Source organism: Hyperolius riggenbachi, chromosome 7, assembly GCF_040937935.1.
Source record: "Hyperolius riggenbachi isolate aHypRig1 chromosome 7, aHypRig1.pri, whole genome shotgun sequence".
Lineage (NCBI taxonomy): Eukaryota > Metazoa > Chordata > Amphibia > Anura > Hyperoliidae > Hyperolius > Hyperolius riggenbachi.
The window spans coordinates 262726923-262741552 of NC_090652.1; the positions used below are offsets into that span (position 1 = coordinate 262726923).

Here is a 14630-nt window from a genome sequence, read left to right on the forward strand (position 1 = left end):
AAAACAAAGTGGCCATACAGTTAAAATGATAAAATATCAGTCTGTAAATATTCAAAATATGAATTACCGTAATCAAAACTGGCTTAAATTTAGTTGTGATTGTCTTTAAAGGAAGCCAGAGATGAACGCTTTGGCACAAAATAAACATATCCCCTAATAGATTTTACTAAATAAATACTATACCTGTTATGTTTGCCACTCTGGAGTGCCGTTTTTTTTTTTTCTAAAACTCCATGCAAAACACTGTTCATCAGAAAAGTATAATTTTTAGTGGGCTTTGTGCAAAATGAAATCACCATTTCTAAAAACCTCTTATGACTAACACATATAGATAAAAAAAGGGTTTTAATATATCCTTAAATTAGCAGCTCCTCCCATCTCATCACAGCTGTCTGTGATGCTGTGAATTTACAGCAAGAAAAAGCAGAACCAGACTCTTGGCTTGGGCTTGAAAAGTCATCAGAGAAGACAGACTTAGCTATAATGATTTCTGAGCAAAGCCAGACTGAATGTTCAGTCGGGGATATTATCGGAGCTGATAACAAGCAGGCTGAGCAGTGAAGGATGAAACAGAGAGCAGGGTAGGTGTTTTCTCTAATGTTCCCACTGATATATATGGTGAAATACATGAGGTTGCTTTGTCTCTGGTACACTTTAAGCATCATTTTCAGTTTCATATTAGGTAATTGCTGTTCAGGTCAGAGGGGAAATATTTTCCTACATCCTACTGTATGAGATGTAAAGGTGGGAGTTTCACAGTAGTTGTGCAACTACAGCAATAAAACAATTTTAACCCACAATCAGTACTACCCAAAACTAAAAATGTATTTTTGTAAGGCACTCCACTTCAGTTTTCCGACCTTACATTCTTTGTGCTTGCATTTTCCTGTTTCCATAGTTTTTATTGAAAAGTAATATTAAATCATCATTTTACAAACAAACAATTTTGTGCTCGTGAGACATCGAAATTCAAAAAGTACATAATATGTAATCTATCCAATGATAGTGGAGCAAACATTCAGATCAGAACTTACCAATACAAAAACAAAACAAAAAAACAAGAAAATGTAAGATACAGGTAAACATCAAGATACTTGATATAGTTAGCAACACTTTAAGAAAAAGAGCTAAAAATCCTGAGGTTTATAGCTAACATCTGTTATTAACAGTACATTAAGTGAAACCGGTTTAATTATCTCCACTCCAAAGACACTTTGGATAGTAGTTGCTAAAACAAATCTGAACTAGACTGTAGTCAAACCTTGAAAGGATATACTAGAATCACACGTTATGGGGTGTTAAATGAACAATAGTAAAAGGAGAATTGTTTGTAGATGTTTAAAAGTGACCTGTCTAGTGCCTTGTCTGGACAGGAGGTTCAGCCCTCATAAGGGACCGGGAAATTCCCTGTGGCATTCCAGTTGTGCACATGCATTTTTATTATTTGAAATAAAAAAAATCATAATCTCAATTATACATACACATATCAGCACATACATAAACTGTACATTTTACATAGAAGAGGCAGAAGCGGGGTAAAAAATGGTTTCCAGCAGAGTGTAAAAAATGGAACCTAAAAACTTTTCATAGGAGTGTTATAATAGCGTATTGGCTTGGTTGCCAATGTTAAAAGTACAGTGCAGTTTGTGAAAAATGCAAATTTACATGCAGGAGATATTTCCCCCCCCCCCCCCCCCCCAAAAAAAAATTAAAATAAAATGTTTTTAATAAAAAATAAAATGGTGGCCTTAATTGCCCTTAATGCTAGTTTTTACTGCCTGTGGGAGAAACAAGTATCAAGTCCTGTAATTGTGTGAATGAAGGATCCTTGACTCTGCCCCCTAAAATATAAATATATATTTATATATATATCAACACCTCCCTCTGTGAAATACTGTATTTTTTCAAATAAGTTCATCACATATGGACAGATTATTCTTGAGTTGGAGGATGGTTGCTTGCTCTTCTTGGATCCCAGTCAGGCATTGTTGTTAAGATGATAAACTCTAATTGTGCTAAATTGGTCTTAAAGAGGAACTCTAGTGAAAATAATGTAATAAAAAGGTGCTTCATTTTTACAATAATTATGTATAAATGATTTAGTCAGTGTTTGCCCATTGTAAAATCTTTTAAATCCCTGATTTACATTCTAACATTTATTACATGGTGACATTTTTACTGTTGGCAGGTGATGTAGCTGCTGCATGCTTTTCTGGCAGTTGGAAACAGCTGTAAATAGTTATTTCCCACAATGCAACAAGGTTTACAGACAGGAAACTGCCAGGAGTACCATGGTCCTCAGAGTTTCTTGTGGGAGGGGGTTCACCACAATATCAGTCATACAGTGCCCCCTGATGGTCTGTTTGTGAAAAGGATTAGATTTCTCATGTAAAAGGGGGTATGATTGGGATAAAGTTCAATTCTTGGTCAGAGTTTCTCTTTAAGTTTACTTAAGAATTACTTTCAGGTATTTGTAACATGTACACTTCCATCAGGGTGGAGAGATAGGTGCAAACATCATAGGAACCATCTATCAAATTGGCTGGGGAATTCCTTTTCGTATGTTTGGCTGCATGAAAACAAAAAGCATTAATTGCCAGCGTGTGCTAAAATTACTAGTTAGTAAATGACCCTTGTGTGGAATATATGTCCATTTTTATTAAGAAACACGTTTGCATGTTTATTTACTAAAATTATCAACATTTCATATTTAATAAGCTTGTCATTATTTTAATATGCTTACTAAATATGAAGTTTTATAAATGCATGAATTCATGTGTGTAACATTTATCATTACATTTTTCATGTAATTGTTGTATTGTTACTTGTAGTAATATTAGTTGTCCATGTATCTATTTTTTGATCCATCTGTATTTTTAGTTAATTTTGCTTTCTGTTTCTTCTTATGTGTGTATTTATTTTCATACTTTTAATTTCAGTGTTTTGTGTTTATTATTCACGTAACTGTGGCTAATAAGTATTTCCTCCCTTTCAATGTTTGTACTAGGTGGTTGTAAATGCCCTTATTGGTGCTATACCCTCCATCATGAACGTACTGCTGGTTTGTCTAATATTTTGGCTAATTTTTAGCATTATGGGAGTGAATATGTTTGCCGGAAAATATGGCTACTGTTTCAATATGACATCAGAAGAAAACTTTTTACCTGAAGATGTCAATAATAAGTCGGAGTGTGATGCCCTAATAGCAATGAATTATAGCGCTAGGTGGAGAATCGTCAAAGTTAACTTTGACAATGTCGGTTTTGGATATCTTTCTTTGCTTCAAGTGGTAAGATTACAAAAAAAAAAACTATGCTTATTTTTTCTGTATTCTGCAAATGTGCTAATTTTTTTCCTAATGTGGGAAAAAATGCATTTATTCATGCTTATCTATTGCTTAAAGTGGATCCGAGGTGAACTTTTACTCATTGCATAATTGTGTTCCTTTCCTATTGTTTATAGGGCATTCCTCAAGCCAAATACTTTTTTGTTTTTGTTTTAATACTCAAATTCCCTATAAACTAAATATACCACGCCCACAGGTTTTCAGAGAGCCTTGGCAGTAGCAAGGGCTCATGGGAGCTCAGTCTGGGCAAGAGGAGGAGGAGCTGTTACTAGCCATTGATTTCAGAGACAGAGGGGAGGAGGGAGGAGGAGGGGGGATTAGGCTGAGTGGTGAAGTGGCAGATAAGCTTACCTCTGTGTAATGTTTACAAACAACATGGCTGCTGTCATTGTATCACAGGAAGAAATAATCATTTTCTATTAAAGCCGTTTGCAGCTAGATTTGCTGTGTAAAATATCTACACTTTAGATAAGATATACAGACAAGTTACTTGTTATAGTTAGTTTTTCATCTCGGATCCGCTTTAAACATACATTGCTAGGTGGATTTTTCTTTTAAATATATCTTATTGTTGTGCTCTGTGAAAAGGGACTGGGACTTTTCTTTTTTAAGTGTACATTTATAAAAGGCATGTGTTAATTTGGGAGCCAGGTGATTGTATTAGTTACAATATCTGTAATGTACTGTTATCAAAATTCTACCAGCAGCTCTGCAGCAATTGTTTAAAGGGAACCTAAACTGAGAAGGATGTGGATTTTTCCTTTTAAAATAATACCATTTTCCTGACTCTCCTGCTGATCCTGTGTCTCTAATACTTTCAGCCACAGCCCCTGAACAAGCATGCAGATCAGGTGCTCTGACTGAAGTCAGACTGGAATAGCTGCATGCTTGTTTCAGGTGTGTGATTCAGCCACTACTGCAGCTAAAGAGATCGGTGGGGCTGCCAGGCAACTGGTATTGTTTAAAAGTAAAAATCCATTTCCCTCTGTTTAGGATCCCTTTAATTGGGGTATTCAAACATGAAAAAAAAAGTTGGTTTATCTAATGGTATTTTCATATACAGCCTACCATACAATACATCATTTCACAAACAATAACCCAGATTTTTCCAACAGATTTTTGTTGAAAAAAACCCAGAACAATATTTCGTTTTGTTAATTGAAAAAAAAAAGGATTATTTTTGATTTCCATTCTGTTTGATCGTTTTGGTCAAATACAATTCTGGTTGGAAAATTAAACGTTTTAATTGTACCGTGTATGGGCACCATAATATTAAGCTTCTTAAAGGGAACCTTAAAGTGAGTGGGATATGGAGGCTGACATATTTATTTAAGTAAAAAAAAATACAAATTCCCTGGGTATCCTGCTTATGCTCAGTTCCCACTTGCGTGGGATCACATGCGGTCATCAGGAGCCAACCGCTCCCGTGGTCTGCTGTGGTCTGGCTGTAGCCTGGGGAAGATGCGTTACCAACTTAGGCTGGGGACCGCATATGCTCTTCCGGGACTATAGTGGACCGCCCAGAAGTGCAGTACGCTTACTGCAATGGATCCAATTAATCTGTTGCAGAGTGACAAGTGTGAATAGCTCCTATCTATAAAATAGGAGCTGCTCATTGTCAGTTTTGCGATAAGTGGAGAACAGACATAAATGTCCATTCGCAGCTCAAGTGGGAAAACAGCCTAATTGCAGCAATGCACCTCCTTCTCCCCCCCCCGACACCTCAACCTTCTAACCCCTTTAGTGTACAGCTCAAGTGCACTGTGCTAACATGTAAACTGTCACCCCAACCCGAACAATCATAAAATATTATTTTGTGCACTATTGATCTAAGGTCTGTGCATACACCAACACTAAGGGCTTGATTCACTAAAAGGTGATAACTCATAATTTTCATGCGCAAATGCCTTAAATGCTCTGAGTACAAAAAGAATGTCTACGTGAAAATAAATTACTGTGATCATTGTTCACTTAAAGCAAATCTAAAGCAAAAATAAACTTATGAGATAATGACCCATATTCACTTTTTCTCCTGAATTTTCTCCTTGGTGATATTTTTACATTTTGTCAATAAAATGTTTTTTAAGGCATCTTGCTGATGTCTTAAAAGACATTTTATTGACAAAATGTAAAAAGAAGATACTCAGAATAATTTAAACAGTACTCTTCCACTTATTTTTTGGTACCATTTCAATTGCATAGTGCAGAAAATTTACTTTACAGATGATGAAAAATTATCTCCTAGGAGAAAACTTGGTAGAAAAAGTAAATTAGATCATGGCCACTGCATTGTATGTGTAGTACAGCTAAGAAATAGGACATTACCAGCAAAGAAAAGAATCTCATATCGTTTGTAGTACAGGAAGAGTTAGGAAACTTCAGTTGTTATCTATGCAAAAGAGCTTCTTTGAGCTCCTCGACCCAACTTGGGTCGGATACAGTCCTGTTTTCTGAATCATTTATACATCAAATAAACAGTGAGATACAGGTTGAGATAAGGTTTTACTGCAGGGAACTTCAAAGGGTCATTATTTATGCTTTGTTTTATGGTTTAAAATACAGAGTGTAGTTTGTAAACTGTAAAATATGACAGAATGATGCAATGTTATTAAAAAAGCTATTCAACTGAAAATAAAAATATAAGAGTTTTCTTTGCTACTAATATTCTATTCGTACAACACATACAATTCATTATATCATACATTTTTTTTTTTGCTTCAGTATCACTTAAAAAGTGAATTTAATTTAGTGAATACTACCTGGCTATTAATAGACAGATAACGTTGTATATCAATTCAAATTCACAGGCTACGTTTAAAGGGTGGATGGACATCATGTATGCCGCTGTTGATTCAAGAAAGGTCGGTGTCGTTTAATCTGTGCTACATGAAAGATTTCAACTATATGCATTTTTGAAGTAAAAAAAAAATTAGTTATGTTTTAGGATACTAACTTGAATTATATCATGATTCTTTGTCTGAAAGGCAACAACAACAGTTGTGATTCATGACTCAGCTCTTTGTTTGATAGGTTGCTAACTAGTCCTTAGATGATTCAAAGTTACATAGTTACAAAGTGGGTTTGGTTGAAAAAATACATTCGTTCATCAAGTCCAATCAGAAAATATATAGGAGGCGTAGGTGTCCTGAAGAGGCATGTGATCACGTGAAACAGCTGATGACTATGGGCTGGTACACACCAAGAGCGGTTCTGAGCGTTTTTTTTATAGTCTTTTGGGGGGAAAAACTGCTTGGCTAATGTTAGTCAATGGGCTGATGCACACCAGAGCGGCTCGTTTTTCCCCCAAATGCAACCTTAGGTCCTGCAGTATTTTTGAGATTTCTGAGGCGTTTCTGGCTCAATGTAAAGTTTAGGAAGATGGAAAACTGCTCTGAAAAACGCTACATCAGAGCGGTTTTCCAAGCGTTTTTGTTACAGAAACTGTTCAGTTACAGCTTTGCTGTAACACAATATAAAATCTGCGACACAAAAACGCTCCGAAAAACACTAGGCATGTTTAGAAAATATCTCTAAACATGCCTAGAATCGCTCTGAAAAATGTAATAAATCACCTTTAGCTCCGGCACCAGCAACTCATCAGAGCTGCAACTCACAGCGACAGCATACAGGAGATAGAGCGGAGACAGCCTTCTTCACCTTTCAAAGGGGTTTATTAAGCATCTTGTGTTACAGTTTGATTTCTTCAAAGTATAAATAGTCTTTCCTGAGTCCTATGTACATCACATATATTTACAGCATACATACAGGAAGCTAGTATTCTAACTAGGAAGCATAGAGAGCCGGATAGCTGAAAAGTAGAGTGCCCCCCTTTTCCCTCCGTGCTAACTCTTTATATGAACCAGAAAGAGTTAAATGTGACCTCACTGAGCCATCTATGATTGGTTCAGATCCCTTGTGATGTCAGGACACACACCTACTCGATTAATATTCAATAAGATATTATGCCCTAGTTGCAAGAATGTTGTTTTATAAATATGGCCCATGTTGATTGTTCCCGTAGTCCATTTGTCTGGGGCAGTGTAGGCCTAAGACCTTGGACTAGGAACATCTTCTCAGTATCTGCTTGTATCATTTGCTTCAAGCAGACACTGAGATGCTTCTGCCTGCATCACGAAAACCTCTATTTAAAGGTATATTCTGCGAACAAGCCTTTTACCTAAAACTCAGTCCAAATAACTGAGGCCTACTTAAATTATAACAATCCCCCCTAAAATGGCTTGATCCGCAGATCCCAGCTTCGGAACCCAGCAGTACCTGGTTTCTTTCCTTTGTTTCACTTTTCAATGCTCGTGCTCACACACCTTCTCTGCTCTAGACGGTTACCCCTTGAAGAGAGAGAGAGCACGACCTCTTGGTCTTCCTGTAACCAGGCTCTCTGGGGAGGCCCTACTTCTAAGTCCCTCTATACCACATGCTCAGCATTTGCGTCACTTGCGTATCACTCACAACCTTGCATGACCACAGAAAAGTGAAACTTGTGTGTTTGTTACTCAATGGAGCAGTGCCAGGTGCCTATACCCGTAACCCTGTATATCCCTTAATTTGAAAATATCGGTTCAGGAGATTGTTTATGAGGCACCAATCTCTGGACCGGGTTAATTTGTTTTACGTAATTTTAACACGCAACCTCACCTGGATAATGATGCCTAAAGTTGTCATCCCCATCCAGACGACCAGTGGGTGTAGAAAGAACTTTGGAACTGCAGAGGCCCAGTCCGAGTGTCCCTGGAACATCACCGGAAACCTTTTCCACCAGGTCAGACTGGAACTCACCTGCTCATTTTTGTGTTCTACCTCATGAAGATCACCTGTATCATGGTGAAATCTTACCTCTAACTTAGTGTACTGTTTGTTTAACCTTTGTAACAAAATATGGTCGTCTTGGATCAAACCCTGTTCCCCTTTGTCCCATGTCGTGTTCTCTTTCAGGACGGGAACTACCCGTGAAACGTTGCACTTTAGAGTTCTCTTAACACTTTGAGAAATAACGTCATCCAACCTGGATGACAGGATCCATATGGGATCTCCGCTCACACAATATGTTCCCCTTGGAAACTCCCCCTTATCGGCACAATTATGAGAATATACCTTGAATGTATCCTTAGACACTATGTTAAAAAAACAAACCTTTCCTTCAGCCACCGGAACTATCGGTTGGGCTTCAGGGTGGATCTTTTGAATAGTAGCCTCGCATTCTGCGTTATTGAGCCTGCAGGCTTCTTCACTAAATTTGACTTGCCCCGGCCAACGCAGGTACTTCTGCAAAAATTGCCTGCATGAGGACAACTCTACTTGTTTCACCTCCCCGTCTAGCACCAAAAAAGGTTGACCTCTCAGGTCCTGGTGGAAGACACGGGTTGAGGTGGGAACTAAGGAAGTGGCGGTGCCTAAAGGAATGTTGCACCGTTTCCATTTGTTCACCCAAACATCTCGAAGCTGCCATGCAAAAGATCCTTCTCCAAAGAAATCGATATACCTCCCCTTGTCCAATCTCAGTTGCACAAGATCTTTAAGCATCTCCCTGACAAAATATGCCCCCAACTGTCCTGATTGGACCTCTTCCCCCCCTTATGTCCTGAGGCACAATATGTACCTGAGGTCGGGAAGACTGTACTCTCTGCAATCTTTCAATTAAGAGTACCTCCTCACTTACCCAACTAGCATGAGGATAAGCGGCTGCATATGGACTGTGTAATATCGTCCCCTGTTGTGACCCGTGTAATGTGAATGGGGTTCCCTGGGTTGGCTTTCCCTCCCCCGGGACCGCTCTCCCCACCCTCTTTGTCACCTGGAAATGTGGCTTGATCTCGATTTTTTACTTCTTGTTTCGAGAACCACCAACCCTCGGCTTTCCAGCCTTTACGTGTGTATAGTTGTTTCAGAGGCACTCTCTGTTGGTAGCTCCAGAGTGTGATGTTGTCCCCTGCGTCTCTCCGGCAGGAGAATTGACGCCTCCTGCTCGTTCCTCTCCAATCTGGAACCATCTCACTCTGCATAACCAAGACAAGGTACCCCTGAATCACACACTCCACCTTTTGCATGTACCCATTGTACTGCAATGTACCTTTTAACAACTCTTTGGATTGGTGAACCATTTGTGAACCAATCGGCAATGCTACTACCTCTGCACTTGCCCCAAAAACAAACACCGCTACTTCCTGTAGGAAGGTGTGCTTTCTCTGTTAACTAAGCAGAACCCCATCCAGGGATTCACACGACAACTGCATGGGAGTCTCTGACTCCTGACTGTGTAGGGGATCCTAGACTGAGCATAGGACTACCACCCCCCAAATACACTGTCACACTATACAAGGCAATCTCGCCCCTTGGACTGCTGTCAGTCCTGTGCATTGTGTGAACGCTTGGTACCAGCTGGAAGAAGAAAAAAAAAATACCTTTTGACCAATCCGCAGACGCAAAAACCGCACAAACTGCCCAGCCTTGACCTCTGTCAAACTCTGGCTTTGTCCCGGACAAAAACCGAAAAACGCTTACCGCTCTGTAACGTTTCGACAGACGGCTCGATTGGTCAACCCTTTTCCTGTATTATTTTTTTTTTTTCCTTTGCTCTGTACCCTTTTATCCCCCTGACCTCTATCGGGGAACTCATGTTACAGTGAATAATATCACTACCGGCACCCCCCTGATATGCTCTAAGTTATATGAATGCATACCCAGGGAGCCGCTTCCTATGTCACCAGTAGCCATCTGACAGCTACTGTGCTTCTCTTGTCTGATGTTCTCCCACTCAAATTGTGGCCACACTCCGTGGAGTTATATCCCAGCTTTACTTGCTCGTCAGGGTGCTTCTGTATTAGCCCAGCACTCAGCATAGGAAACAGAAAACACCTATGGGTGGTACCATTCCCACAGGCCCTACTGAATTTCCTACACTCTCCTCCTCCACTCCTACCTCCCTCACTGGGGGCGGGGGTGAGGGTTCGTCCCTGGGCTCAGAAGACTCTCCCATTAGAACGTCATGACTGCCTGGGATCCTCCCCCCTGAAGCCTGGGACACCATTTTGAGTCATGGAACATCAGACAAGATGGCCACTATGCAATCTCTCATAGCAAACTCTATGTATGTATGGAAAGAATAAAACAGTTAGAAAAAACATTGCATGCACACTTTAGCATATCACATTGCAACAATACAACTGAATGTAACACACAGCTGAGGAAAAACTCTGAACCAGCGCACGCAGCAAGTACGCTCTGGAATGTTACACACCTCGAACATTAATCACCCCTCCCACACGAGAGGGCATAACTCATAACCGTACGAACGGAACTACTAGCTAAAGCGCAGCTTCATATCCTTCTCTCAGGAATGCGAAACGAAAAACCTCACTAAACAGATAACTCATGGACAAGAAAACATTTTCACTGTTATGCACGCCTTACTAAGCTCGAAAAAAAACACGTAAAAAATGACATGCCGTATTGCAGCTTCACAGAAAGGCAAAGGGTAAAAAAACAACTTCATCTCTCTGTCTCTCTCTCTCCCAAACTCCAAGGAATATAACCCATAGAACATGAGAGAGAGAGACACACACACAGACACACAGCCCCCTCGCCTCTGCTGCAGGGGGGGGCGCCGCACTGACAAGTAAAAGAAAACATGTATAACACCATACTCGCCTTATCAAAACCTCTTGCGGTGTGTGGCCTCTGTACCAGAAACGAGCTCTGAGTCTCCCAGCAATCTTGGCCCAAGTTTTCCTCACAGGCGTTGGATGCGCTGAAGGTCCTAATGGGATCTGGCCAAACCCATTCTCTTGGACTGCCTTCCCCTATGTGTGGTGTACGTCCACTCCAATTAGGGCGCCCACATCGACCCTGCCGCTGGGATTTTCCCGACTCACTCCGCACAGAGCTTATCTCTGCTTGATAAGCTTTGCACTTCTCGTCTCTGGCCTCCGTAGTCCGCTCTTAACTCTTCCAGCTCAGCTCGCTCTGAGCTTCTCCTGTTCTCTTGTGCTTGCCTCACAGAGATCTAAGTCGCTGCTTCGAGAAGTCTCAATTAGACTGACTCTTGTGCCCACCTGGATCACCAATCAACGACCTGGGATTGGCCTAGGGTTTTCACGGCACCAACTGTAATAAATCACCTTTAGCTCCGGCACCAGCAACTCATCAGAGCTGCAACTCACAGCGACAGCATACAGGAGATAGAGCGGAGACAGCCTTCTTCACCTTTCAAAGGGGTTTATTAAGCATCTTGTGTTACAGTTTGATTTCTTCAAAGTATAAATAGTCTTTCCTAAGTCCTATGTACATCACATATATTTACAGCATACATACAGGAAGCTAGTATTCTAACTAGGAAGCATAGAGAGCCGGATAGCTGAAAAGTAGAGTGCCCCCCTTTTCCCTCCATGCTAACTCTTTATATGAACCAGAAAGAGTTAAATGTGACCTCACTGAGCCATCTATGATTGGTTCAGATCCCTTGTGATGTCAGGACACACACCTACTCGATTAATATTCAATAAGATATTATGCCCTAGTTGCAAGAATGTTGTTTTATAAATATGGCCCATGTTGATTGTTCCCGTAGTCCATTTGTCTGGGGCAGTGTAGGCCTAAGACCTTGGACTAGGAACATCTTCTCAGTATCTGCTTGTATCATTTGCTTCAAGCAGACACTGAGATGCTTCTGCCTGCATCACGAAAACCTCTATTTAAAGGTATATTCTGCGAACAAGCCTTTTACCTAAAACTCAGTCCAAATAACTGAGGCCTACTTAAATTATAACAAAAAACAGCTTCAAAAACTGCTAGTGTTTGCGGATCCGCTAGCGGTTTTTGGTGTGCACCAGCCCACAGGCGTTTTTTACCTGTTGTAATCTGTATCTGTGCCGTGCTTGAATAAAGAATCTCTGATTTGGTGTTCCGGAATCCGTTCTTTTTTTTGTTGCAATTAGAAAATAAATAAGCAAACATTAGGTTAATTTTTCTCACAAAACCCCATTGATCCAGGGGTAGGCAAATAGAAACTTTTACAAGGCTTGGGCCAATTAAACTTTAAGGGTAAAAAACTAAATCCTGCTTGGCTCCAGGTGGCAGTCAGATAAAATGCCTGGATCAACTTTGATGGGAATTAACTGGTATCCATAGCTGTGGGTGTCCTTAAATTCAAGGAAAGCATTTAAACCTCTTTTAGATGCAGATATATAATATGCCATAACTATATCTAAACAATGTAAACAGAACTATATGTGAAAAAAGAGATAAGTATTCAAATGTATACACCAGTACTTAGCAGCACTTCTCAAACATTTCCCATATTGATTGAAAAAAAAAAACATATTAAGCGATAGTGTTCCTTTAATACAAAATTCAATCATACACATCAGCCATACACATAGAAATGTCTTCTTACACCAGGACATCACATAATAGGTGATTCATTCTCTGTGATAGAACGAGACAAACAAGTTGATGAATATTGTTCACAAACCGCCGTCACAATATTGCCATGTTTACCTTCCTGAAAGATAGAGTACAGAGGTTGGGAGTGGTATCAGTTGGGTGCATAACCATGGGTGCAAAGCAACACCCTAAGTACAATAGGAAAGTCCAAGGATCGGCTAGAAAAACAAACATACTGTATTTATTCTTCAACGCATTAGTCAACGCACCATATGTTGACAATTGTTTCAGGGCCACGCAGGGACTCCTTCCTCAGAACAGTGCAGATATATGTCTGTACTGTTCTGAGGAAGGGGACCCTGCATGGCCCCAAACCAATTGTCAACACATGGTGATTTGACACATGCAATGAAGAATTAATATGTTTTGCTCTTAAGAAGCCTGGTGTGCTAGCCGATCCTTGGACTTTCCTACCTTTCTGAAAGAGAGATAGTGACAGTTTCATTACTTTATAATGAGCTGGAAAAAAAGACAGTCTAGAAGCCTTTCCTGACAGTACAGCATACTTAATATTTCTCAATACTGTCATAGAATATCTTCCAAGGTCCATGGCATTCAATGGGGATTACATCACTAAATCACCCCAAGACATAACACTAAAAGTTGTTTAGGTGACACCTTTAATGTCTAACTGTACAAGATTTCTCTGCAAGCTTTGAATCTTTAAGTTCTTCACTATTCTGCTTAGTGTTTATAATTCTTCATAATTTTGTATCATTTGCAAACAGTGATGTAGTAATAGGAGTTGCAGAGAGGGGCCCATAGGGCCCTCCCTCAACTGCAGTGTTAGCTCTTTATTGGTCCTGTGCTGTAATAATCACTTTCTATAGATGCGTTGAATGATAATAATAATTAACAAGGTGTTCCCCATCCCCTTTTTGCACCTCTGACACTGTGGTTGTCCTTGGCAGGTTTTGGTGCGCCGTGTCAATTGTTATGTATAGGGTGGGCATGTAAAACTCGCACTGTAGCCTATAGCTGCTTAGCTACGCCACTGTTTGCAAATATGGCATCATTACTCTGTATTCCAACTGCTAGGTTATGAATAAATAGATTGAAAATGATTGGACCTAGTACTGACCCTTGCGGGACCACACTGCTAACAGTTTTCTATTTTGAATATGACCCGTTTACCACCACTCTTGTAACATATCATACTTTCCCCCAAACACATTTGTAGAAAAAGTGCTAATTCTGTTGTTATGGATTGATCACTCACTTGTTTGACCTATATATTAAATGTGGAGCAAGTTAATTTTGCTTCAAAAATATCCAATTCAATGCCAACGTAGTTGGAATGGGGCAAACAACAAAAAGCAATCACAAGTAACATTTCTCATGTGTGGACTGTTTGTAATATCCATTAAATCTGTGCTCATTTCTAGGTGAACGAACAACCAAAGTACGAAGACAACTTGTACATGTACCTCTATTTTGTCATCTTCATCATCTTTGGATCCTTCTTCACACTCAATCTTTTTATTGGTGTCATTATTGATAATTTCAATCAACAGAAAAAGAAGATAAGTATTATGGGTTTATTGTCAATCATAATGATGTCCCTTCATGCAATTAATCCTTAGACTGCCACAGACATCTATAGGTATTCTGTGTGTTCGTATCCGTACACCACGGACATGTAAAGGCATTTTAGTAACAAAGTACTTCTGCCTACAGCGGATATCTGTCAACATTTTTGTTTCCCATAGAACTTTTTTGGCTCAGTGCCAACTTTCTACTTTACTTCAAATATGCTAATAATTATGAGATTATTATTATTGTTATTATTATCATTGTTGATTTATATATCGCCAGCATCTTCCGTGGC

At 39.7% G+C, this 14630-nt stretch overlaps 1 protein-coding gene across 1 annotated transcript in view; it reads left to right on the top strand.

Annotated features, from left to right (window-relative positions):
• The window catches only part of LOC137525001 (sodium channel protein type 2 subunit alpha-like), a 310605-nt gene that overhangs the window by 283336 nt on the left and 12639 nt on the right, over nucleotides 1-14630 (top strand). Inside the window, exons 22-24 of the mRNA XM_068245618.1 lie at nucleotides 3008-3289; nucleotides 6154-6207; nucleotides 14188-14323. Coding sequence (XP_068101719.1) covers nucleotides 3008-3289; nucleotides 6154-6207; nucleotides 14188-14323 — 472 coding nt within the window. The remainder of the gene's footprint in view (nucleotides 1-3007; nucleotides 3290-6153; nucleotides 6208-14187; nucleotides 14324-14630) is intronic.